Source organism: Sminthopsis crassicaudata, chromosome 2, assembly GCF_048593235.1.
Source record: "Sminthopsis crassicaudata isolate SCR6 chromosome 2, ASM4859323v1, whole genome shotgun sequence".
NCBI lineage: Eukaryota > Metazoa > Chordata > Mammalia > Dasyuromorphia > Dasyuridae > Sminthopsis > Sminthopsis crassicaudata.
In genome coordinates, this window is record NC_133618.1 from 612,600,703 (window position 1) to 612,624,811 (window position 24,109).

Here is a 24,109-nt window from a genome sequence, read left to right on the forward strand (position 1 = left end):
GTTTGTGTACACAGCGTGGGACGCCACACATCCGTCAAAGCGGCCGGGAATTCCGGATCCCTGGGAAATCTAAACCGAACCCAGGTGAGGAGACCTCAGATACGTCAGCTCAGCTTCGGAGCTACCTAAACACACCCAGAGAGACACACACATACACAGCCGCGAACGCAAGCACCCATCCATCACGCGGATATCGAAAACAGACGCACACGCAGCAAACACTCACGTACACGCACAATCAAGACATCATACATTTCGAAAACAAACGTGTATGCAGCAGATGCCCAACCCCGCCCCCAAGCACACACACTCAACGATACACCTACCAGAACAAGCTTCAAATGTTTAAAATGTACACACCAAAAAGTAAGCTAACCGGGAGCGAGGTGGAGACAGGAAAACTCGGCTTGAAGTCAGAGGAAATGAATTTCAAGTCTAGTTGCCAAACTCACCCGCTGTTCGGCCTAGGCAAGTCACAAGCCTCAGTTTCCCCTTCAGTAAAGCGGATATGTTTGAATCACTTGTACCTCACTGTGCTGTGAAGAGGAAATTGCTTTATGACCCTTAAAGATCTAATAATGTGTTATTCGTAACTCACACTTGATTCAGATAATTGTTATTGCTAATTCACGATTTATGCTATTGCCAATAAAAACAAAATCATGTTATTAAAAACACTGGACACAAACCAAAGACACACAAGTCTTACATATAGGTCTCATACACACTGAACAGATCAAATATTTAGACAAGACTTCATTTGTATCCCAAATATCCTAAACACAGTTTAGATCTATTTTTTTTTTTTTTGCAAGAAATCACAGATTTAGAGGTGGAAGATTGTCCAAAGATTGTTAACTTTTGTGTGTGTCTTTTACCTTTCTTTTTATTCCGACCTCGTTTCACAATGTCTGGCACAAAGAAGTACTTAATAAATGTTTATTAATTGCTCCCTTTGGCAATGTGTTGAAACCTATAGATATAACAATGTTTTTTTTTTTTTTTTTTTTTTTTTTTTAATGAATAAAATACAAAGGATTCCAAGGGAAACCAATTACATTGAAATAGTTATCCAAAAAAATTTCATAAACAAGGCCACAGAACCCAGGTTAGAAACCCCCTGATCAGTGATCTCATTTCGACAGAAATAAAGTGACTTATCCAAGATTGCCCAGATAATAAGCGGTCAAAGTGAGTTGGAACCTAGTGTTCTGCCTCAAGAGACTCCTCCGCGCTTTGCTTCTTATCTCCGAAGGCTGTTTGTTTACTGCGCAGTCAACGCTTTCATACAGTCTACGCTTTCATAAACACACGGACATCCAAGATAGGTGAATTTATATAAAACTTCAAGTCAAGGGACTTTCCTGGTCAACCCATCTGGGCTTAAGGGTGTTAGTTACATTTAATGTGAGAGATAGACACTTTAAAGGGCCTGGTGAGAGAGACATGTGTCTACCATTCCCGGTGACCTGTAGGAATTTCAGGGCCCGCATAAATGTCAAAGATTCGACTGTTCGGTAGCCCTTGGAGCGCGTTGGGGCTGAGCGAGTATACACCTGCGGTCCCCGGATCAGACTCAGGCAGCTGAATCCCTATAACGGGGGTTCCAAATTGTGTATAATAGGGAGGTATACGCGAATCCCTCTGCTCCCCGAGCGCGTAGATATTTACTCAATACATTCTTTTGGAAAGGAATGAAGCTGCTAGAGTTGGGGTTCTGAATCATCTTTGCTTTGGGACAAGAGGATATTTGGGGAGAAATAAGTTGCTCTTCAGTCTACGAAAAATTGTATCTTGGAGAATACTTCCTCGCCAGCCTTTGAATACAAATTCTTTTCCGCCCCCTCACTTTTAGGAGCCCAGCACCCTGGAGAGAGGGACTTTCCTTTAAAGCTCAACTCGACCTCTTGCCCAGCCGAGAGGAGACGGAAGACAGACCCAGAAGACAGAGCAATTATAGGCATGAAGGGTGCAAGAAGGGAAAGGGACTTGAGAAAAGGGAGGGGGAGCGCTGGGAGAAGACAGCATTCAGGGAAAAGGGGCTGCCTGTAGCTATTGGGGGAGGGGGTTCTTTTCCACCAGGCCGCCACTGTGTTTATCTCCAGTCCAGAAATCCTACAGCTTCCAGTAAATCCCCGTCACAGGCTCACATTCTTCACTTAGAAGCTGTTAACAGCCGCCTCTGCCTTTTATGAAGCATTAAAAGTTTCGGGGGAGGCGGTGGGGGGTGGGGAGAGACTAGGTGGAATCGAGGGGCTAGTGAGACCTGATTAGAAATCAGCCGAGGGAGGAGGCCTTCGGGGTCCGGGTGGGACTGCCTGCCGGTCCTGGGCCTGTTGGTGGCCTCCCCCATAGAGGGGGGAAAGAGGAGGGAGGAAGGAGAGGAAAGAAAGAGGGGGGAGGGGGAGGAAGCAAAGAGAAAAGAAAAAGCTAAGGGGGAGAGAGAGGTGGAGAATGACGACGACGAGAAGGGGAGAAGGATGAACTGATCAGGGTGAGCCCAGAAGGCTAAGAAGAGAGGAAAAGGCGAGAAGGCACAATCCGCCGCCCCCTCAACCCCCTCCCGGCTCCCTCGCCGGGCCGGGTAGGTTCTGCTGCTAGCTGATTTATCTGCATTCCAGCCCGGACACTAATTGGCCAGATCTTTATCTAAACACGATAACAATGACTCGAAACTTTTGGGTTTGTTTACAGCAGCTAAAAATGATGCATTTGTGGAGGCTGAGAGCTGGGGGAGGGGGGAAGGAGTGCTGGAAACTGAGGTCGGGCTCCTGCGATCTTGTGGCCGTAGCAACCTTTAAGGTGGGTGGGAGAATAACATTAGATGTATTTGGGGATTGATTTATTTACATCTGGGGACTTATTGGGTACAAATCTTAAATACAAAGGAGATGATTTACCTTATTAGAGGAAGAGAAGAAATGTTGATTGATAATGAGGCATTAATTTTCTCAAGGAAAAGGGCGGTGTCTTGGGGAGGGGAGAAGGGGAGCGGAGAGAAGGAAGGGGGAGATTGGCTGAAAGTGGCGCAGCTCAAGTTGTCTTCCTCTATTGACAAGTTTGGCCAAAGCGGAATCCGCCGGTCTCAGGGCCCACATCCGCCTGCTTAGGCAGATTGCTCAGTTTCCAGGCCTAGCTTCTCCCTCCCCCTCCCCCTTGAATCCCATGCACGTAAATGTATTAGTGGAGAAAGAGAAAGAGGAAATAAGTGTCCACACGTATCTTATCAGTGTATGTGATTAGTGTATGAGGTGTGAATGGAAGGTTCAAGGACCGATTTCCATAAAGCACACTCCAATATCACTTTCATTACTGAAGAACTCGGAAAGTCAGGATTTGAGTCAGGTGTATTAATTTTTTAGTTTTATATTTTATTGTGTATATGTTTTCTCATGTACATATATGAATTTTGCAGTAACATGCACAGAGACTTAATGGAGCTATCTTGCACTTAAAAGTTTGCATTATAGATTTTTTTGGCGGGGAGACAGTCAGGACTTGTGATTTCATTGGTTTAAGAATTCTGCTTTTAACTTTCGCTCATCCATTCATTCATTCTTCATTCATTCATTTATTCTGTGAAGCCGAAGGAAACATGCTTCACTGAAGAGAAAAGGAAATTGTTTTTGTGTAAATCTCTGTAACTTTGGTGTGCTTGAGGGTTCTTGAAAACGTTCCTCTCAATTAGGAGGGGAAATCATAAAGGAAGGTGAATTTTAAGTATATCTTCCAAAAAAATATTACAAAATAATGAACAGAAATGTTGCCAGCTTTACAGTATAGTAATTGTGCAAGTTAGTCAAATAGTAAAGACATATGCCTTGAAAGAAAATAGGTTGGAATGTCTCTGGAAGAGTGGAAGAAGGATGCAAGGGAAAATTTAGGCAAGATAAAATAAAAGATATCGATGACATTTATTTTAAATTACAAAAAGAACTGCTGTCTATGGAAAATTGAAATTCACCTAAGTGACTCTATTTCAAAGTTTCACTCCCGGAATCATGATTGTTATTTACTTGAGTTAATCTATGAAAACAGGATTTGACTAGTAAAATGAACTTCAGACCAACTCCTTGACCCAAGTGGTTGCAAATGTCAAAGTAGTACAAATTAATGAGTCTTTATTATGTATGTTTGTGGTATATAATATATGTATATCGGATTCACTTCCTGGTACTCTGATACACTCAAATGCCCATTAGATTATAACTTCCTGAGAGCTATGTCATATATAGTTTCGTCTCTGTAGTGCCTAGCACACAGTGCCTTGTACAAAGGAGAAGTGTAATATCCCTTGAATATGTATAGAATTACATGCCATGTGTTTCACTTATTTGCGAAAACAGAGCTCTCAGTCTTGTTTCTATATTATCTATTTCCCAATGTGAAACAGCTGAAGCCACCTGCGAAAAGTGGGGTAGGGAAAGGAAGGAGAAAAGAAACAGAGGAAAGCAGAGGAACATCTAGTTTGCTAGGCTGTACATCTCAAAAATTCAGAGAACTCTATCCCCACAAAACTCTAATACCATTGAAACTTTTGTGCCCATTCCCTCTTTCTAGAAAAACAAACAAACAAACAAACAAACAAACCCAGAAGTCAAGACTAACCAGAGAAATCCAGGAAATGTGTTCAGTACTTGCTTACTCCTGGATCCTCTTCCCCCATATTTTGGTGCTGAATTTTATAGATTCCAAAATCTGGTGTCTTGAATTTACCCACCTTGACTAGAAGGAATGAAAACAGAAGGAGTTGTTATATTTATGCACTTATGGAATAGAGAGAGAGGAAGGGAAGAAAAAGAAAACAAATTTAGGACCAGGATCTCCCAGAATTTGCTACTGCTGGAGGCACCCCAACTTTCCATCCCATGTGGTAGATACATAGTATCTGCCACAACTGAAGGAAATAGAAATCTTGGTGGATCTGCAAGTTTGGGGGATTTCCACGGAAAAGATTGGGACCTTGGGAGAGTGTAGAAATACCTCTTCCTCTCTGAGAAGAGTTGAGCATATAGGGCTGGATCTCTGCTGCTTGAAAATAGTGCCAAGAGTGAGTGCTGCCCTGTGGGGGCGAAAGGAAATCTTGCCTTGGGGGTTTTCACCGGTGAGAGCTCTGGTGTACAAAAGTAATTTTCAGAGCAAGGAAGGCAACTTAGGATATTAATAACCTGCTCTCAGTGCCTAAGCAAATCACAGAAGATGGCAAATGTTTAGAGTCTGAACTCTAATGTTTAGAGTTTAGAACTGAAGGCTTTCTTCCCTACTCCTGAGTCTCCCTTATTTTGAGGATTTGTCCCTCCTGTTTAATTAAATGTTTAGAGAGCTAAGAGAAGGAAAAACAAGGGAAGGAAGGTTAGGGGAAATTGGGAAGTAAAGAAAAGAAAGCAAAGAAAATGTACTGGAAGAGGAAAGGGAAAGGTAAGCTATGGGCCAGCAGCAGATCAAATGATATCAATAGGTCAACTCCTAGTTTCATCAACAACAGCTTTTATCTCTCAAGCCAGGGCATTTTAGGTAGGCAGATTAAAACCCAGAGCCCAATCAAGCCTGAACCAACCCAACCAAATTCTAATTTTCTGCCCTGCCTGGATCCACAATCCATTTCTCAGGCTGGCAGTGTTTCTTGGAAGAACCTTTTTTTGAGACAGCTAGAAGGAGGAGAATGTGTGGGGAAAGCTCTTAGTTCCCTGTTGGATATAGCATAGATGATAGGCCAAGAGGATGGGTAATTGTTGGTTTAAACAGTAGGGATGGATCATGAGGACCATGACTGTTAAACAAGGCCCTCCTGGAGGCCAAGTTGTCATTTCTGCCTCAGATCTTCCATAGCCTTGAAAAAGCAGGTCTTCTTACTGGTGAGCAGGACCTCAGGATCTAGGAACACTCATCTCAAGGCTTCAAATACGGAGCCAGACCTATGATTTTTTTCCCAGTTGCAAATCTGCCAGTTAAGATGCCCCCGAAGTAGGTGCATTTTCTTCTTGACTCCTGAGTTGAGCTGGGCAAGGTTAAGTGGAAACTTGGTTTCTGTGTTATCTAAGGAAAATCATCTTTTTAGAAAAGAACAGAGTGAAACTGGAGAAATGAGGAAAATCTGGAAATGCCTGAGTGGGGGTGGAGTAGCCAGAAAAGTGGAGTCTACTCCCATGCTTCTGGGGTGGGCAGCTCCATGAGAAGGTTCAGAGGTACACAACATCCCAAGGTCTCTAAATGCTACTGAGCCTCCTCTGGAAGGTAGGGCCTTAAATCCTGCTAGCTACCAGCTTCATGGGTTGGACCAAGGGCTGCAAACTGTTTCAGAAGTGGGGAGGTTCTCCTTTTCGCTCTCAGGCACCCCCAAAACACTTGACCTCCAATTCTTCCCCAGAAAGAGGAGAGAGGCTGTTCTGAGGCAACCCAGTGTGAGATCCAAAGGAGAATGATCTCGTCCTAGTGAATGAGGAGCAAAGGGAACTGCGAAGAAAACACAGTTTAGGAGAAACAAAGATTACTAACTACTGCTTGTCAGTGTGAATAACGACTCCACTGATCCAGCCCTAGTGCTCACCGCTGTAATAGGCACAGAAAAGGCGTTCAATAAATACTTGTTGAACTGCAGTGAGCCCTGGTTATAAGGGCCCACCGACTTCTAGGGCCGAGTGTTTTAGAGCGGTAGTTCTCAAACTAATTTGGTATGAAATTCTCAAAAATTCAACAAATGTAGTTAGAGGAACAATATAATCCTCAAATTAACAGTATCCAGATAGCCCGTATTTTCCACACTCTCTCTACCAAAACTTACAGCCAATACTTGAATCTTCATTTTTGTCTTTATTAACTCCTCTCCTTTTGACCAAGATGCACTCATCAGCCCCCCGTGGACCTGAGTAGTGTTGGAAGGAAAGAATGTGTCTCGGAGGGGAAGGAAGAAATGGCACTTAATATTTTACTTTTAACATAGTCCTTTTTTTTTTTTTTTTTTTTTGAAGGACTCGTACAAATAAAAGTCGACCTTCTTTGTCTGGTTGAAATCGAAACTCGATTACTCGTCCCCTCCTGAAATTAACAAAGAACAACACAGATTACATAATAGAAAAATCACTCCCTCCGCGGCAGATTACTACTATCTCTCAGGGAATTCGATTCTGAACAAAATCTAGGCGATCTCCGGCTTTGGTAAACGTCGAGCAAAAATCATCGAAATCACTCAACCATAGAAAAACTTTGAGACACTCAACCCTCTTTAAGAAAAATGTACCAAATAGAATTACCATACGCAAGGGAAATTCGTTGGAGTTAATGTTTTCCAGGAGTGAGACACACCAGAGATTCTCCTGAAATAGAAAATATGTTGTCCATTTTCCACAACCGAAGATTTGCTACCTATACGCCATCCAAATTTTTCAAAAACTCTTAAAAAAAAAAAGGAAAAAAAACAACTTTCCTAGCAAAAGGATTTAATATTGTAATTCAGGAAAGAATATTTTCATCTAAGATCGTTTTTTAAATGACTTTTTTGATGTACAGAATAGAAAGTATTTTAAATAAGTAGTTTTCAATATTCTTATTTTGGTTCTTCCGAAGATAACTTTTCTAAACGCTGTCAAATAGTTCTTTGATTATTTATAGCGAGTTAACTCGACATTTTAGTTTTTGCACAAGCAAATTATCTTAAGAGTTGGTAGGTAAATACATTCGAAAATAATTGCAGGCATTTATATTTCGACTGTGGTTGTGTTGGTGTATTTATTACAACTTTTCTCCGAAGTATATTATAATTATAGTTATGTTTGTGTATTTAAATAAAACATTTTTCCTCCAAAAAGGAATCTAGCTACTAATTGCAATCCTTGATTATATATATCTATGCCTAAATTGGCTTTGTAATGATTATTATTTAAAATGCAAAACAAATGATAATTGTAGTGATTAAAGAAAATTAAGTGTTGAGTAAATTTGAACGATAGGTCTTTATCTGATTTGTAGTCACTTAAAACGTGGAATGGGAGCCAAGAATCGGCAATTTGTGATTTATATTTGGCCATTTAAAAAATGCAATTCTTTAATCCATCTTTATCTAATCAGATATTAAAGCTCTGATAATTAAATACAACAAACAACTCACAGAATGAAACAGCTCCCCCAGTTATGCTAATTGTTCAAAACAGCGTATAAACCACAATCTTAAATTTGCAAATGAATTCAAATGAGGCAGTAGAGCACCCCGAAGCTCTGAGCTCAAAGGTCCGGGATCCTAGGTAATCGAACTCGGTACATTTCCTCTTTCTTTTTATAGTGCAGGTTCGCCTATTTTTTTTTTTTTAATTTTATTTATTTATTTTTTTTTTACTAAGGCCCCTCAGACTTCATAGGAAGACCTAAGGCTAGCGTTGTTGGGCCTGCCGAAATAGACTGAATGAATTCCAGGCGAATAGAGAAATGTTGGAGGTGGATGGAACTTTAAAGAGTAAGAAATGGGAGGATGTACTGTTGCCCTAGAGAGGCAGATAAAGAAAAATCCTCATAGAAACTAATCGTGAAATCAAGCGTCTGCAGTGATTGGGGTAAAGGGATAGTTGGGGCAATCTGGGATGGGAGGTTTTGCTAAATATAAATCTTCGTGAAGAGGAGTCAAACAAAAGAAGGAAGAAAGAAAGGAAAGGAAAGGGAAGGAAAGAAGAGAAAAAGAAAACTCTTACTTATTTCAGGGATGCACAGAAAGGAGAAAACACTAAGTGATCTCCACTTAGGTTCTCACCTCTGCTGGAATTTCTGCGTTTGAGCCTTGCTCCTCGTCTCCGAACTTCTTATCTGGAAGGCTGAGCTACCGCTGGAGGGCTAGGCCAGACGACTTCCCCGCAACTTCTAGCCTGCTATTCCTCGTAACACACTGAGGAAGCTTTGCCGAGCTACAGAGTAGTTTGGGGGCAACCTGCCGTATTCTCTAGGGTTTGTCTCGGCCCATCAGAGTAATGGGACTTCTCTTCCAGTCCCGCGGGTTGCCTGACGCTCTCTAGAAGGAAAAGATGCACTCACAGCCCACCCAGCTAGCGAGCCTCGGGATGCTTAGCTTGAGACTGAAAGCGGCGCAGGAGGCTGCCTTCGGCTGGAGCTCGAAGATTACAGAAAGAACCAGGACACCCACTTCACCGCTTTCCTCTCCCCGCGCCCTTAAGCCTGACCCTGCAGTCCCCTGCAATGTTACCCTGGGTTTGGCCCCCTCTCGGAAGACAGCACAAGAATGGGGTGGGGATTGCTGGGAAGAAACATATCTGAGTTGGCGACTCTGAGGATCTCGTTTCTTTAATTTGTGGAACTTCTTCAAAGAAAAAGCGAATGCCCGAAGTCTCAATTTAGCGGGCGTAGGGTGAGCGGTGTGGTTGGGGATGTACGCTACGCTCTGCAGAGGTACAAATGTCAAGATGTAATGGCAAGATCCAGTGGGTCTAAGGGTGAGCGACTATTCACCTCTGGCAGGGGCTTCGGCCGCAGGCTGGTTGGCTCCCCACTAACTAGTTCAAGAAGTGTTACTCAAGTGTCTTGAATCGGGAGTAGAAAAGATTCAGATAAACAGATGGGCAAATTCATAGATCCATAGGAGATGCAAAGAATTTCGGTAGTTTACTTTTTAACCTCCCCTAAACCCCACCCCGCCCCTAAATGCCTGTCGTCCTTCTATCTCCCCAGTCCATGGAGAGTCAAAGCAAAATAATAATAATAATAAATAAATAAGGCAAAGAGTTTAAGGTTGGGGCCAGGCAGGCGCAGAGATCTCTTCCGACTCAAGCTGCCCCAGGGACCATGGCCTGAGCTTTTACCTCCATAATCCCCGCTTTTCCAGTCCTTCCTCGTTGCCCTCCCTTATTCTTCTCCCTTAAAACAAAAACTACCTTTTCCTTCTTGCAGCTTACTTACCCTCGCTCCACGCAAGACCCAAACTGTTGGAACTGGGGGGGGGGGGAAGTCCTTAGTTCGTTTGGGGGGAAAAAAAAGACATTGGGCTTTGTCGGACTTTTAAGCATTCATCTTCATTATTATTTTAAATAGAAACAAAACATTTGTCAGATGCTGCGCTTTGGGCTCTCCCTCCCCATTTGCTGAGCTGAGCTCCGCCCACTCGGGAGGGCGCACCTCAAACTCTTCCGCCCAAACCACCCTCCCCCAGCCACTGCCAGCCGTGGCGCCCTCTTCTAGGCTCCTGCATTCCCTAACCCACGTGTCCAGCTCCAGTAGGCAGCCCCAAGGGCAGGGTCCCAGTGGTATTTCCGCCCCCTCCTTAGTAGGCTCCTCCCCTCCCCCTACTCCTTCCTCGACGGGCTTTCCCAAGGTACCCTCTGTCCCAAGAGATCTCTTTATTTTTCCCCTTCCTGGTTGTCCCCTGGACCGGACAGAAAATTGTTCCTGATGAAGCCTTGGTAGAAAGACCTTTTAGTCTCTCCTTCCTTTGACAACTTCTCACGCATTTCTTCCAGCTCCTGGGCCTAAGTCTTCTCGGCATAATGACGTTATTATGGCCTTTCATTCTCCTTCCATCGGATTTCTGCTGTTTGATTTGAGTTACAAACTAGTTCCATATCACTCAACCCCCCCCCCTTCCCTCCCTTTCCCCGGTCTTCTCTCATTCTATTTCCTCTCTTTCCAAACCTCCTAGTACCTAAGAATCTTCTTCTCTACCCTCGAGGTATAAATAAATATTTAAAGCTGATTTTTTTTTCCTCTTCCTCTAAATGGGTGGAGTTTACAAAACCCCCAAACTAGAGAACTGCTGGCTAAAGCAGGCAGAAGAAGATGGGCCTAGATCTGCCCTGCTGTGATGACCTTTTCCAAACACAGATGCGCACAAGGACTTTCTATAAACCGGACTACCTCAGATCCAGCTGGTTTCCCGTTAAAGGTTCTGTATGTGTGATGAAAAGCCTAAGGCAATTAAAGTCAATAAGTATTCGCCTCTGCTTTCTTTGCCAGAACAGGGTCATTTTGAGGAATACAAGAGACTCTGTCCCCTGCCCTGAAGCTTGTAATATCACCGAAAGACAAAGTTAACACGTATGAAATAAACAGAGAACTGCAAGCTCTTTGGGTGCTGAATTGTATTGTCTAGAATTGTATTTGGTCAAGAATTTTGAGAGGAGAGAACATTTCCTGTGATGAAATGGCATTATATAGTAGGAGTACTAGTTTCAACTCTACCATTGATTACCTGTGTGACCTTAGGCAAGATTCCTGACTTTTTTTTAACCTCAGTTTCCTCATTTGTGCAATAGGAAGATCAGTTAGATGAACTCTAATGGGCCCTTCCATATGTGGTCTTATGACCTAAATGACCTACCATCTCTAATATACTGCAGTTCTTTAAAGTCAATTAAGACTTCTTTGGAAAGACAGAATTTGAATACATAGAAAATACATTTACTTCATGTAGGAAAGTTAATTAGGCCCAAAGAACCTAATTACACTTATCCTTATTTGATTAGAAAGACTGTGCATGTTTATTCAATTTTCCAACAAGCTTTTATTCAATACTTACCATGTGCTAGGAACTGTTCTAGGTATTGTGGATACAAAGACAATAAGAAACAGTCTTTGGTTCCAAGAAGAGTACATATTATTGAGTTCCATTTTTATATTGTGACCTTACATCAGACTATAATTACCATCATCATTATGATTGACAAATTCATCTAGATAGACACCCATTTCCAATTTTCAATCCAACAGTCTCAGTATAAGAATGCAAAGAACCTTGAACTTCTACTTCCATAAAATGTATCAATAAAATGATAAAACACCTAATCCTTAACTCCTCTGAGAGTGAATAGACTAAGGCAAAAGTTATTAAAGATGTGGGGTTCCGAGAACTTCAAAAAAGTAACTCTTTTGATAACTGTATTTCTATGTAATTAGTTTTTTTTTTGTAATCCTATTTTCTTATATGCATATGCAAGCAATATTCTGAAAATGTTTCACCAGACTGCCAAAGAGGTCCATAAGGAAAAAAAAAAATCAAAAACTTTTGGGCTAAGGTAAGCCAGTAGCCCGCAACATTCCCAAGCAGCTGGTGCCTCCTTGGGCCAATCTTGGACCCTCTGACCTCAGCAGCTTTGCACCTAGCGGCTTGGCCCAGGCCCTGCTCTAGGAAGCCATGGATTTTCCCGATTCTCTTCTTAGTCAATTTCTATTTCTGGTAGGACTGAGGGTTCTCTGGAAGGGGCAGTGGGGGGTGTGACCAGCTTTCATCTAAGCCAATAGAGAAGAAGCCCGGGGAACAGGCCCAGCCCCCGCCGTGACGTCTCGACCAGGGACAGAGGCGGTTTCTAAGCCCTACTCCTAGTCCCTGCAGTGGCTGTAACAAAACCCAGACCCCCGGTTCCAGGCTAATGGAGGCAATTTAGACTGCAGCGGGACCTCGTCCATCGTTTGTCAAAAGTCCTTTTCGGCAGCAGAGGTAGAGGCAGGAGGACAGCAGGAACCGCTTCCCCGCCCCTCCGTCGAGGATTTATTGAGTATTTGCTTTGAGCAATTAAGTTGCTCTGATGATGTTACCAAGCCCGGTCACTTCCACACCTTTCTCTGTCAAAGACATTTTGAATCTGGAGCAGCAGCAACAACAGTACCACGGCGGGCACTTACAGTCGGACTTGGATCAGCATTTCCATTCGACCTCCTCCTGCATGTTGGCTGCGGGGGAGGCGGCCCAATTTTCTGATGGGGGGGAGGAGGAGGAGGAGGAGGGAGAGAAACTGCCCTATTTAAACTCAATAGCCGCAGCCGAGAGCCACGGGGAGACGGGGATTTGTCCCGAGAGCTATGTCCACACGGTCCTCCGCGGCTCCTGCGGGCCCAAGGACCAAGAAGAGGAGGCCGACGGGGTCGTGAGGGACAGGAGCCAGAGTGAGTAGAGGGGGCAGGAAAAGCGCCCGCACACCTGGAACAAAGGCGGAGGCCCGCACACCTCCCATAAACTGCCAGCAGGGCCTCCCGCTCCTTTAGCCTTTGGTGGGGGTCAGGACCCAGTCCTGTGCAGCGACAGCTCCGACACAACGCAGGTACCTGCGAGGGAGCAAGGGGCGGGGGTTGGGGGAAGAGGTGACCCCGAAAACCTTAGCCGCGGACTGGAGAGCGAGGCTGTCACCCTGCAAACCGCAAGTGTGGGGAAGGGCGCGTTCCGGGAGCTGGGGGGGGGGGATAGACTAGAGATCAATGCCACTGACTCTGTAGCTGCCAACAGGCTTTTTGCCCGTGGTCTGAGAACTTGCTAGTTCTTGGGGGGGTTCCCCCCTTTTCCCACAGCTGATAATTTAGTGCTATAGAAAAAGGAAGCTTCTCTCCTTCCCGCTATCCCTCAGTCAGAGAGGTGTTCTCACGCCCACAGACTGTCGGTCTCCTGGCTCAGTGGCAGCCTGGGCGCTCCCACTCAGTAACCACAATGCAGACATGGAAGCCAGAACTGGTCGATTTGAGGAGGGTTATTAGGAAGACAATTCCAGGCCTGGGCCTTGCTAGCACCACGGCCCTCAAGCTTTAGCCTTAACTGAAAACTCTCAAGAGCCTTGCTTTGTGTCACTGTAGAAGATACCCTTGGCTTCCTCAGGGACCACTCATTTGGGCTCTGGAGAAAGATCTTGAGCAAAATCCCTCATAAGATTTTTGAGGATATTTTGAGAATGAGGCATAGAATCAGAGAGTCACAGTGAAAAGGGTAAACTAACAGAGACTTCAAAGATCATCCAGTCCAAGCCCCTTTTTACATGAGAAACTTGAGGTCCTGTTGCTTTCCTGCAGAGTCTGATGTGGAGCTGGCAGTAAACCTGGGCCTGAAACCTACCTGCAACTGACACCACACACACACACACACACACACACACACACACACACACACACACACCCCTCTGTGGATTTGTGTGGTGATTGTGATAACAGGCATTGGAAATTCACATAGAAATTTCTAATTTACTTACACAGTCTATTCAAGGAGAGCCTAAAATGTAAATACAAACACCTCTCACAATTCACTTGCACACTATACGACATTGCACTTAACTGCAAGTGCACAATATCACACGTACAGGTTTTGGGACACCGAATATATGTAGTTGAAGTTGATTTCCCTTAGTGGGCGATGAACAGAAAGAGGTGATGTACGCTTCAAGCACAGGAAGGCATTCCCTCTCCCCAATATTGTACCCAGAGCCACAAACGGTCCCAGATACACTCTTCACACCGTTCTTCTGATAATCAGTTCCTCCTGCGCAGATGGTGCTTCCAGACTGATGGAGGGGAACGTTAAGGAACACTGTTGTTTTTGCTCCTTCCTCAGAAAGCTGCCCGCTGAAGAAGCCCCTGGAGGCAGGAGAGTGTAAGGCCGAGGAGAGCGAGAGGCCGAAGCAGCGAAGCCGGAGAAAGCCCAGGGTCCTCTTCTCTCAAGCTCAGGTTTTCGAGCTGGAAAGGCGATTTAAGCAACAGAGGTATTTGTCTGCGCCAGAACGGGAGCACCTTGCCAGTAGCCTAAAGCTCACGTCTACGCAGGTGAAGATCTGGTTTCAGAACCGGAGGTACAAGTGTAAGAGGCAGCGGCAGGACAAGTCTTTGGAGATGGGGACGCACCCACACCCGCCGCCTCCCAGGAGGGTGGCGGTGCCAGTGTTGGTGCGGGACGGGAAACCCTGCATCAGTGGGGCGCAAAGTTACAACGCTCCTTATAGCGTGGGCGCCAGCCCTTACTCCTATAACAGCTTCCCGAGCTACGGCTACGGGAATTCGGCCGCCGCCGCCGCCGCTGCCGCCGCCTACAGTGGCAACTACGGCTGCACTTACCCAGGTAGCAGCGGCGCGGCCGCAGCCGCGGCCATCCCGCCAGCCTGCAACGCGGCAGGAGGCGGCCCCTTTGTGAACGTGAGCAACCTAGGAGGCTTCGGGGGAGCCGCGCAGCCCCTCCAGAGCCTTCATCAGGGCAGCGCAGTGCCGGCCTGCGCCCAGGGCACTTTGCAGGGCATCCGAGCCTGGTAGGAGCGGCCGAGGAGGCTCTGGAGCAGCCTGCAGGGTATTCTTCAGACTGAAGGGCGGGAAAGACCCCGGCCGGGGATGATGGACCTGGCCGTGTCCCCTCCCCAAAGAAATCTTCAGGTCCCTGGGCTCAAAGTGCAGCTGACTCGGGACCGGAAATGGTGGGGGAAAGAAAGGACAAGCAGGGCTCCCCGTTTCTACCACATCAGACTATTTGGCATAGAGGAGAAATAATGGTCTAAACATATATACTTACAGCTATGCTATGTTTAACCGGGTCTTGTTTGAGGCCAATCGCAGCTAAGCTCAGAGAACAGGCCGGAGGCTGGTTGCCTTTTCTAGCCTGCATCCCGGGGTGGGGAGTGATGGGATGTACTCCGCACTAAGCGCCAGACCCTTCCTCCAACTTTCCCTCCGCTTTCACGAAGAATTAGCATTAGCGGGGAAAGGAAAAAGTGAAGGGGAGAAACGGGCAATGAGCGACCGGTCCCCATAATTCTCTCCTCTCGATTAGTTCTCAGCCTAAGCTAGTTTCCGAAAAAGAGCTATCCTCACACCCCTCACAAACAACAGCCCTTTAACGAGCCTTTTTGCTGCCCTTTCCAGTCGTACCTTGCCCCCTCCATTCCATACTGCCCAGGCAGACTTGCTAGGCTGGGGGACTGGGAGAGGGGTAAGAGGCGGTGCTGGAAAGAAGTAGGTTCTAAGAGCATCCTCGCCCACCTCCCGGAGGGCTGCGAGAATCCTCGGCCTCCCTTCTGGGGCCGCCTCAGGGCAGGCGCCAACCCAGAGTTTTCCAGTCCAAATAGCAGATTAGCAGAGCAGGCTACCAGATCAAAGGGCTTCGTGGGTTAAACAAATTGTGCAGCCCAGGGCGCCCAGGAAGGTGTTACTTTGTTTCTTTTCTGTTCCATATTCTGTATCCAGCACATATTATAAATATATATACTTATATACACACCGTGTACACACCAGCTGCCATACACTACAGGAATTAATAAAGAAGGTGCAATATTTCCAAATCTACATTCGGCTACAGAAACTTTATTGACTCAAAGAGAAAATTAAATCTATTGTGAATAGAGGAACAGAGAAATTAGGATTGCAAACCTCTCCATACCCTTTTCTAAAGCCCTGTCTCTTAGGATGAGTAAAATGGGGCCTCTGTCACGGCCACTCTTTATCTTCTTTTAAAAGTATATCTAATTTCAGTTGCGCCGGGCAGCCAAAGATTCCCACCCTTCTGCTGGCCTTGGCCCCCAATTCTCTTGTCTCCCTACCCTCCTCAGTCTTATAAATGATCCCATCCTGAGTTGGGGCCAAGCTGGATTCGGGACTCGGGCCTTAAAACTCAATAGTCACAGACTCGGAAAGTAACTGGGAAAATCGCCTCCACATCCCCCACAAGGCTGGAGCCCAGCCGGGAAACTGCTCCTCCCTCCCCAGCAGACCCTGACACCCAAGGTGGGGGTGCTTCATCCCACCACTTCCCATGCCCCCCCAGTTTCTCTTCTCTCTCCCTACTCCCCTTTACCCCACCCCCAGCCCCAGCCCAGCCCCGGTAGAGCCGGACTCTCTTTCCCCGCGAGCCGCGGCTTTGTCGGGCTCCCAGTCACTTGCGGAGAATGTCTGTGCGAGGGCAGCCCTGCCACACGGCCCGATTGTGAGCGTGCCAAGGCGGGAGAATGGGGAGGCATTAGAGAGCCGCGCCATTGTGGGGCCGGGCCAAGCTGAAAGGCGGCTCCGGGCCGGGAAGGTGCGGAAAGAATGGCTTTTTATTGGAGTCCAGAACAAAAGGTGTGGTAGGAAGGCGAGGTCCCCTTCACGAACAAAAACCCCAGCGCGTCTGGATTGACGTCCCCCCAGAGCTCCCCTATTGCTTCTCAGAGCGGGGGCTTTGTGCAGCAGTCTACTGAACAGAGGGACAGAGAAATGCGCGGGGGTTTTGTTCCCCACTTTTTGTGAGCTGGGTGGAGAGGGGGAGGCTGGGGGGACGGAGGTTGGGGCGGGAAGCAGGGAGGGGCACGCTGATTAAGGCCACGGCCGAGCCGGGAGCAGAGAGGTTCAGCGGGAGGCGGCGGCCTGAATGCGGGGTCATTCTTGCTACAAGTTTAGCAATTTCGCTTTTACAGAAGGAGGCGGGGGAAGGGCTAGCGGGGAGGGGACAGCTCCCGAGCTGCGGCGGGGATCTGGGGCCGGAGAAAAGAGGGAAAGGGAAGAGGAGGAGGAGGGGGAGGGAGGCCGAGGAGTTCTTGGAATCTCAGTTGACCGCCCAGGCAGCAGCTCGCTCAGATAAATGAGGAGTGGGGGGCGGTGCTGGAGGGATGCGGGACTTAGAAAGGCGGTGCCTCCCTCTGAGGCCGATTCCAGTGGATTCCGCTGCTCCGAGCCTCCCCTCCATCCTCCGTGCGACAGGCTGGCGGAGCCTGTCTGCTGGAAACAGATCAGTCTGCTGGTCTTTCACGCTCTGCTCTTCAGCTGTCTTGTACAGGTGCACTCCACGGTCTGTCTCTCAACCTCTCGGACCGATCACACCGTCCTAAAGAAGCCACTCTCCAGCTCTCCTACCCCGCCCCCATCTCTTCGTTCCGCGGTTGGGGCCCAGATTGGGTGATGAATTGGGGGGAGCTCCTTGGGCACGTGTTGGCAAGATATGGAGACTAGAGGGGTTAAGGTTACATGGACTCCTTTCTAGTAGTGGCTGAGTTCAATCAAGGAATGCCCAAATTGTTGCACCCAGGATTTTCAACCCACGAGGTTGTGGGATGAAAATGATTGTTTCTGTCCTAGGTTTTCTCTCTCAAAAGGAAAAAAAAAATAAAATCCCCAATCAGAACTCTTTTCTTCCCCATCTCCAGTACAAAACCAGATGGCTGGGTCCTGGTAACTGCTATAATGACTGAGAAGTGGAGGAGTAAGGGTTCGAATGAAGAAAAAAAGGAATTTTAAGCACAACAGAACACTTCTGGGTCTTGCAGTTGCCACCTGCGACGTCCTGGAAAGAATTCGAGAACTTGTGACAGAAATCAATGTCCTCGGTGCTTTTTTAGTTTAGAGCGAGGAGGCATGAATGTGCATTGCACTCACAGACCCAGAAGAACTGGATTCGAGTCCCTATTCTGCCACTCATTAGCCGCGTTCACCTCTCTGCCCCTCAGCTCAAATAATATTTGCCCTGTGATTGAGCGACCTCATAAGGTATTTGTGATGTAAGCTATTATTAGTTTTTACAAGCTAGACGGTTTCTCTAAGATGCCCTCGATGGGTTAACTCCGTTTTTCCTACCCTCCACTCCATACCCTTCCTGCTCACTCAGTCCCTTCCCCATCCATCCACCAAGATTTTTTAAATTAAAGCTTTTTGTTTTCAAAATATATACGTGGATAACTTTCAATATTCATCCTTACAAAATCTTGTGTTCTACATGTTTCCCTCCCTTCCCCCACCCTCTCCCCTAAATGGCAAGTAATCCAATATATGTTAAACATGTGCAATTCTTCTATATATTTTTCCACAAATATCCACCATGATCTTTTTTCAAACTCATACTGATCTCACTCTCTCGTGTCTTCCATACAGCTGCCGGGCTTTAAGTACATCATCTCATCTTGCATTAACATATATAAAGCGCTTAATGTACATTATTTCATTTGAGTCTCACAGCAGCCCCAAGAGGTAAAGTATTACAATCTCCGAGAGGACTTTGCCCGTGGTCATACCTGACTGAGAAGTAATTTGAACCCAAGTCCCCTGGCTGTAATTCCGGAACTTTGTTGACTTTATATCGGCAGAGGAAGCAAACCTCTTTTTTAAAATTTGATATTATTTTTTGCGTTTCTCCTTGTGCTTGGGCCCAGACTAAACCGGACCTAGCTAGTCCCCTTGACTGGGGCTTTTACCTGATGCTTCTGGGGTGTGCAATCTCAGCACCCAGTATTACCTTAGAGTTCTCTCGTTGCAAGAGTATTTCCTGGCAGACTGGGACTCCCTTGTGGCTCACTCTAGATCAAGGATTCTTAACGGGGTTTTGCGTGCGTGTGTCAAGGACTCACTTGACAGTCTAGTGAAGTGAAGGTTTCCCAATCCATCCCCTAGTAATCGGAGCAAAAGCTAAATTGTATTTGGAGATGCACGAAAATCAAGATTTGATTTTCTTCCCCATCCAAAATTCAGAGACCAAGACCTGAGGTTAAAACCTCCTGTGGGCTGTCTGCTCCTTTAATTCTCTTCCCAAGGTTACTCCTCCCCCACCCCCCAGGACCATTTCTAAAGTTCTGGGCCTCAGGGACAAGGCAGGACAGTACACAACGAATGCTGATTTGTTGGGCTCCCAAAGTAAGCTTAGCTATGCCCATATGGTGAAGAATAAAGATCCATAACCCTCTTGTCCCCATTACTAAAGAGAAACAGAGAAGGTTTTAGAGCTCACGGCACTCCTCCCAAGGATCTGCGGTCTGGAGCAGGGGCAGAGCAGAGAGGCAGGGGCAGGAGGGGCAGTGCGGGCCAGTTGCGAGCGCAGGCGCACCATAAGGGAAAAGCAGAAGTGACCTTAAGCCCTCCCCACAAATGAAGTGGGTGGGGAGCGCGGCTGCTTGGCCCCCTCATCACTTTAGATTAGAATCAGCAGTCAGCGGGGTCTGGTTGAAGGACTTTCTATAAATCCTCTTCCTTCCCTTCCATTGTTCCTTATCCTCAAGGGCCCCAAAGTGAACTTTCAGGGCTCCTTCCCACGAACTTCTAGGGCCCTTAGCCCTAAGAAAGGAGGCCTGCCTCCTAACTTCGTGGCATTTAGATCGCGGTGAGTTGGGGGAGAATTTCTCAAAGTACCTTTCAGCGACCGCCTCTCGGGTGCTCGGGGAGTAGTGGGGACAGTCGCAACGGACAATTTCTGCCCAGGCCACAGTAAATTCAACTTCCCAATCTACTCCGGCACCAAGTGCGCCCAAAAGTCTGGCGATGTCCTTTAGACCTGGCGCTGGAAAGGCAGCGGAGGCTTGCGTTCGTTCTTAGCTTGGAAACCCAAGCATCACATGCTTTGCCTTTCCTAGGACCCCCTTGGCCCTAGCTTTGACGAGGTGATCCTATACCAGTCGCTGCTCACCCGGAGTAGCGGCCCGTCTATCACGCGATTACTTCTTCGGATTAGGAAGCGATTCCTGGTTCCTTCTTTCTCACTCCCAGACCACCTATGGAGTGCAGGTCAACACCGGCTGGGAGAGAGGGAGTAAAATAGGGGAAGTGGGCAGGATATTCCATCTCCTCCCTCTTTCCTAATTCTTAGACGTGATCGTTTCTCGAAAAGCATGTAATGGGTCCGATCCCCCCCCCCCCTTTTAATTAATAATAATTATATATATATATATATATATATATATATATATATATATATATATATATATATATATATATATATATATATATATATATGTACTCAGTAAGAATGAACGTCCTATCTTTCTTGTTTCTTATGTCTGTTCGGTTCAGTTTGAGAGAATAGCAGACTGGGTGGAGAATGTAGGTTGGTAGGAAAAGTCCACCACCTGTTCTGGGAAACAAAGCTAACTTTAGAAAGTTCTTGTCCCTGCCCTTCTGTAGGAACTCCAAAGAGGATCTAGGCAATTCATTAGAGACAATCTATTTTCAAAGCAAATAATTTAAAGATCCTGGGGGGGGGGCAAGGAGAGTCATCCATCACTTTGATGTCTCTGTCTCTTACTATATAAGAGAACCACCTCTTTAAAAATCACAGACATCCTTAGTGGTGTTCTTTATACTCCTGTGCAACTAGTTTATCCCCTCATGTGTTCTGTATTTTGAGATTCTCTACAATTTGTATTGTTCTATGATTATGATTTTCCATGGTTTTTCAGCCAAACAGCAGTCTCAACCATCCAAAGACTGTTAGTTATCTCTAAGAATAAAACTACATAAATGGAAATGTAGAATTGACCTTTTATCACAAGGAAATTTTGTGATTTTACCACCTTTTCACCTAGGAGGGGGAGGCCTCCTAAATTGAATATAGACTTGTGAAGGGCTTGAAGTTCCAGAGCAAACTCGAGTAGGCCTCCATTTATGTGATAAATATATTTATGGACAATTGGGAATATGCTATTTTTGTAAATTGAGTCACACTGCAAATGCACTGAGAGATTTTTCTATTCAAAGAAAGCCAGAAAGCCCTTGTAACAAATGTGCATAATTAGATAAAACAAATTCTCAAGCTGGATATCTGTTGGGTGCAGTTTGAGAAAAGAACAGTGGGTGGAGGATATTAGTTGGTATGAAAAGTCTACTACCACCTGTTCTGGAAAACAGGGTTAACTTGAGAAATTGTTTTACTTAATTATGTATATTTATTACGAGGGCTTTCTTTTTCTTTTCTTTTTGTCTTTCTTTCCAATGATGGAGGACTGTGGATAGGATAGCACTGATGGTCATTTCACTTAACTTCTGACTTACAATTTTCTCAGCCAGCATCACCTTTACAAAGCTTTTTTTGTTTCCTCTTATAAATTAACCCTCAGATTACTTCATATTTACATTTCTAGATAAATATCCCACTCCCAATAGATTGTAAATTCCATGAGGGTAGGACCCAGTCTCATCTTTGTCTTTGTATCCCTAGAGCCTAGCACAAGTGGCTTTTACTTGTTACAGTAATCATTTAATGCATATTTTGATTCTGTAAAATAGAAATGATACATGTATTACTTTCCTGAAAGTTTTGTTGTTGGGAAAGTATTTCACAAATAGTTGAGTTCTTTGTAAATGCCAGATCTTCTTTGGAGGAACATCATGAGGTGATTCAATGTTTCTTAAAATAATCAGATATTTCACAAGAACAATACTGAGGTTCTTTTATGAAAAGGGCAGCCATTCTCAAAAAAAGGAAAAAAAATGAAGTTAAAGCAACCTCTCCATTACTTGTACAAAAACCCTGGATTTTCAGTCAAAGAGGCAAAATTTTGAGAAAATTCAAAGATGCTCTTTTCTCTGTCAGAAGGCATCCTTGTTATTTGCACCCATACCATAGAGGATTGATCTTCTTGTGAAGAATACAAGTTTGGCTTTTAAACTTTATAGAATGACAGCTTTGTGTCCCTCACATATAGAATTTAAAAACACATGGTTCCCACTTTAATAATCGCTAATATTTATATATTGAATTAAGACTTGCAAAGTGCTTTACCCATATTAATTAATGTTTTCACAACAACTCTAGGACATAGGCACTACGATTGTAGCCCTTTTTTGCATAAAAGGAAACTGAGGCTGTCAGAGACTTAGTGACTTGCCCAGCATCACTGTGTGAGAGTGATAAGTGTTTGAGTATATGTCACATCTTTCTGACTGTTAAGACCTCTACTCTAACCCTATCTTTCTAGAAAGGCAGACTATATGCCTCAGAGGTATTTATTAGAGGATATTGCTATGAAGTGATACCCACCCAACAACAGCCAAAAGCATCCCTAGAATGTCTCCAATCTAAGATTCACAATCTTAAGATCATAATAATTAGATTCTTGTTTTAAATTTCATTTTTAATTTATGGAATCAAACAAGCATTTCCATAATATAGTACAATAAAAAGATGATTGTACATGAAGCTAGAAGTCTATTCACAATTTTCTTTCCTTTCAAATATACAACAAACATCATGTAAATGTTTTTTTTTCCTTCCCTGCCCCTCAGATGGCTACCATTAGACACAAACACACACACACACACACACACACACACACAAACACACACACAAAACACACATACATATATATATATATTTTGTTCTAGATATACTTCTATTTATCAGTTCTATCTCTGGATGCAGATAGTATCCTTCTTCAAATGTCTTTTATAGATAATTTGGATATTTATAATAAACAAAATAACTCATTCACTCAAAGTAATTCTTAAAACAATATAGCTGTAACTGTATACAATGTTTTCTTATTATGCCCCAAAATAACTCTTTGGACATAATTCCAGATTGTTCTTTCAAATCGATGGATCATTTTACAATTCCACAAACAGTTTCACATCCTCTCCAACATTTGTCATTTTCCCCTTTTATCATTTTAGCCAATCTGTTAAGTGTAAAATGATATCCTGAGGTTGATTGATTTAATATCATATTAACTAGGTTCTCTGAGCCCTATTCCTGTCCTAAGTGAAATGGTCAGAAAGCAATGGCTCCAGCTGATATTATCTGAGCCCCTAACTGAAATGCCTCTGATGACTTATGACTGACCCTCTGCCTTTTCAGAGGGGGGAATATAATAATTTCTGCTTGAATGGCATTTTTTTATTAGGTATTAATTGATATTTAAGTCAGTGTTTTGTTATGTTGTTTTCCTTATGAGAAGTTTTGTAAAAATTATCTTTTGCTCTTGGGCAAAATTTGACTCTTCTGGGGACTATGTATGCCTTTGATCAGAAAATTAAGTTCTGGATTGCTATCCTGAACTCCATAGATTTCTCTTTTTGCCTTAGCTGCATGAAAATTGGAGTTTCTTAACCAGTGTCAATGAATTTGGTTTTTAAAAACATTACTAAAATCGATAAATATATTTCAATATGATTGCTTTCCTTTATAAGTGAATATATTTTATTTTGTGTTTTTACAAATATTCTTCTGTGAAGAGATCCATAGACTTGACCAAGACTGACAAAGCTGTCCATGATACGTAGCAAAGACTGAGAACCCCAATCTTAGAGCCAATGCTAAGGTCTAATTGTTAGTCATTGCTTCATATCAGGTGCCTGGTGGCACTTGCTCCTTCCATCTTTTATGATCTTTATTCTGTCTTATGTATCCCTGAAAGTCTCATTCCGGGCAGTGTTTTAACTTGTAAGCCAGATTAAGTCTTCTTGGAGGTAGACTGGGTATAAATCTTAAATAAATAAAAATTCAGTATCAAGTTTCCCTTGAGACTAGAAGTGTACACTTCAGCAGCTGTTACATAAAACCCATGCCAGATCCCTTCTTCAACTATAAATGGTTTATTCTGATTGCTACATCAGGCAGCCTTGATCTCCAGGTGAAAATATGACCTGGGTAATTCCCAGGGGCAAAAAATATGGCAGGAGTGCCATATTTCTTAGCCTCTTAATGCAGGTGAAATCT

At 44.7% G+C, this 24,109-nt stretch overlaps 1 protein-coding gene and 1 long non-coding RNA gene across 2 annotated transcripts; one reads left to right on the top strand and one right to left on the bottom strand.

The window, feature by feature from the left end:
• Positions 1-3,445: 3,445 nt before the first annotated feature.
• On the bottom strand, positions 3,446-6,956 carry LOC141553768 (uncharacterized). The gene is made up of 3 exons (XR_012485635.1): positions 6,782-6,956; positions 4,609-4,725; positions 3,446-3,576 (listed from the first exon to the last, which is right to left on the bottom strand). It is a non-coding gene; the product is annotated as an uncharacterized LOC141553768 (long non-coding RNA).
• Positions 6,957-12,307: 5,351 nt separating this feature from the next.
• Positions 12,308-16,008, top strand: NKX2-3 (NK2 homeobox 3). The gene is made up of 2 exons (XM_074296040.1): positions 12,308-12,870; positions 14,297-16,008. Exons 1-2 carry the CDS (start codon positions 12,513-12,515, stop codon positions 14,983-14,985), a joined length of 1,047 nt encoding a protein of 348 aa, XP_074152141.1. The 5' UTR covers positions 12,308-12,512; the 3' UTR covers positions 14,986-16,008.
• The last annotated feature ends 8,101 nt before the right edge of the window (positions 16,009-24,109 follow it).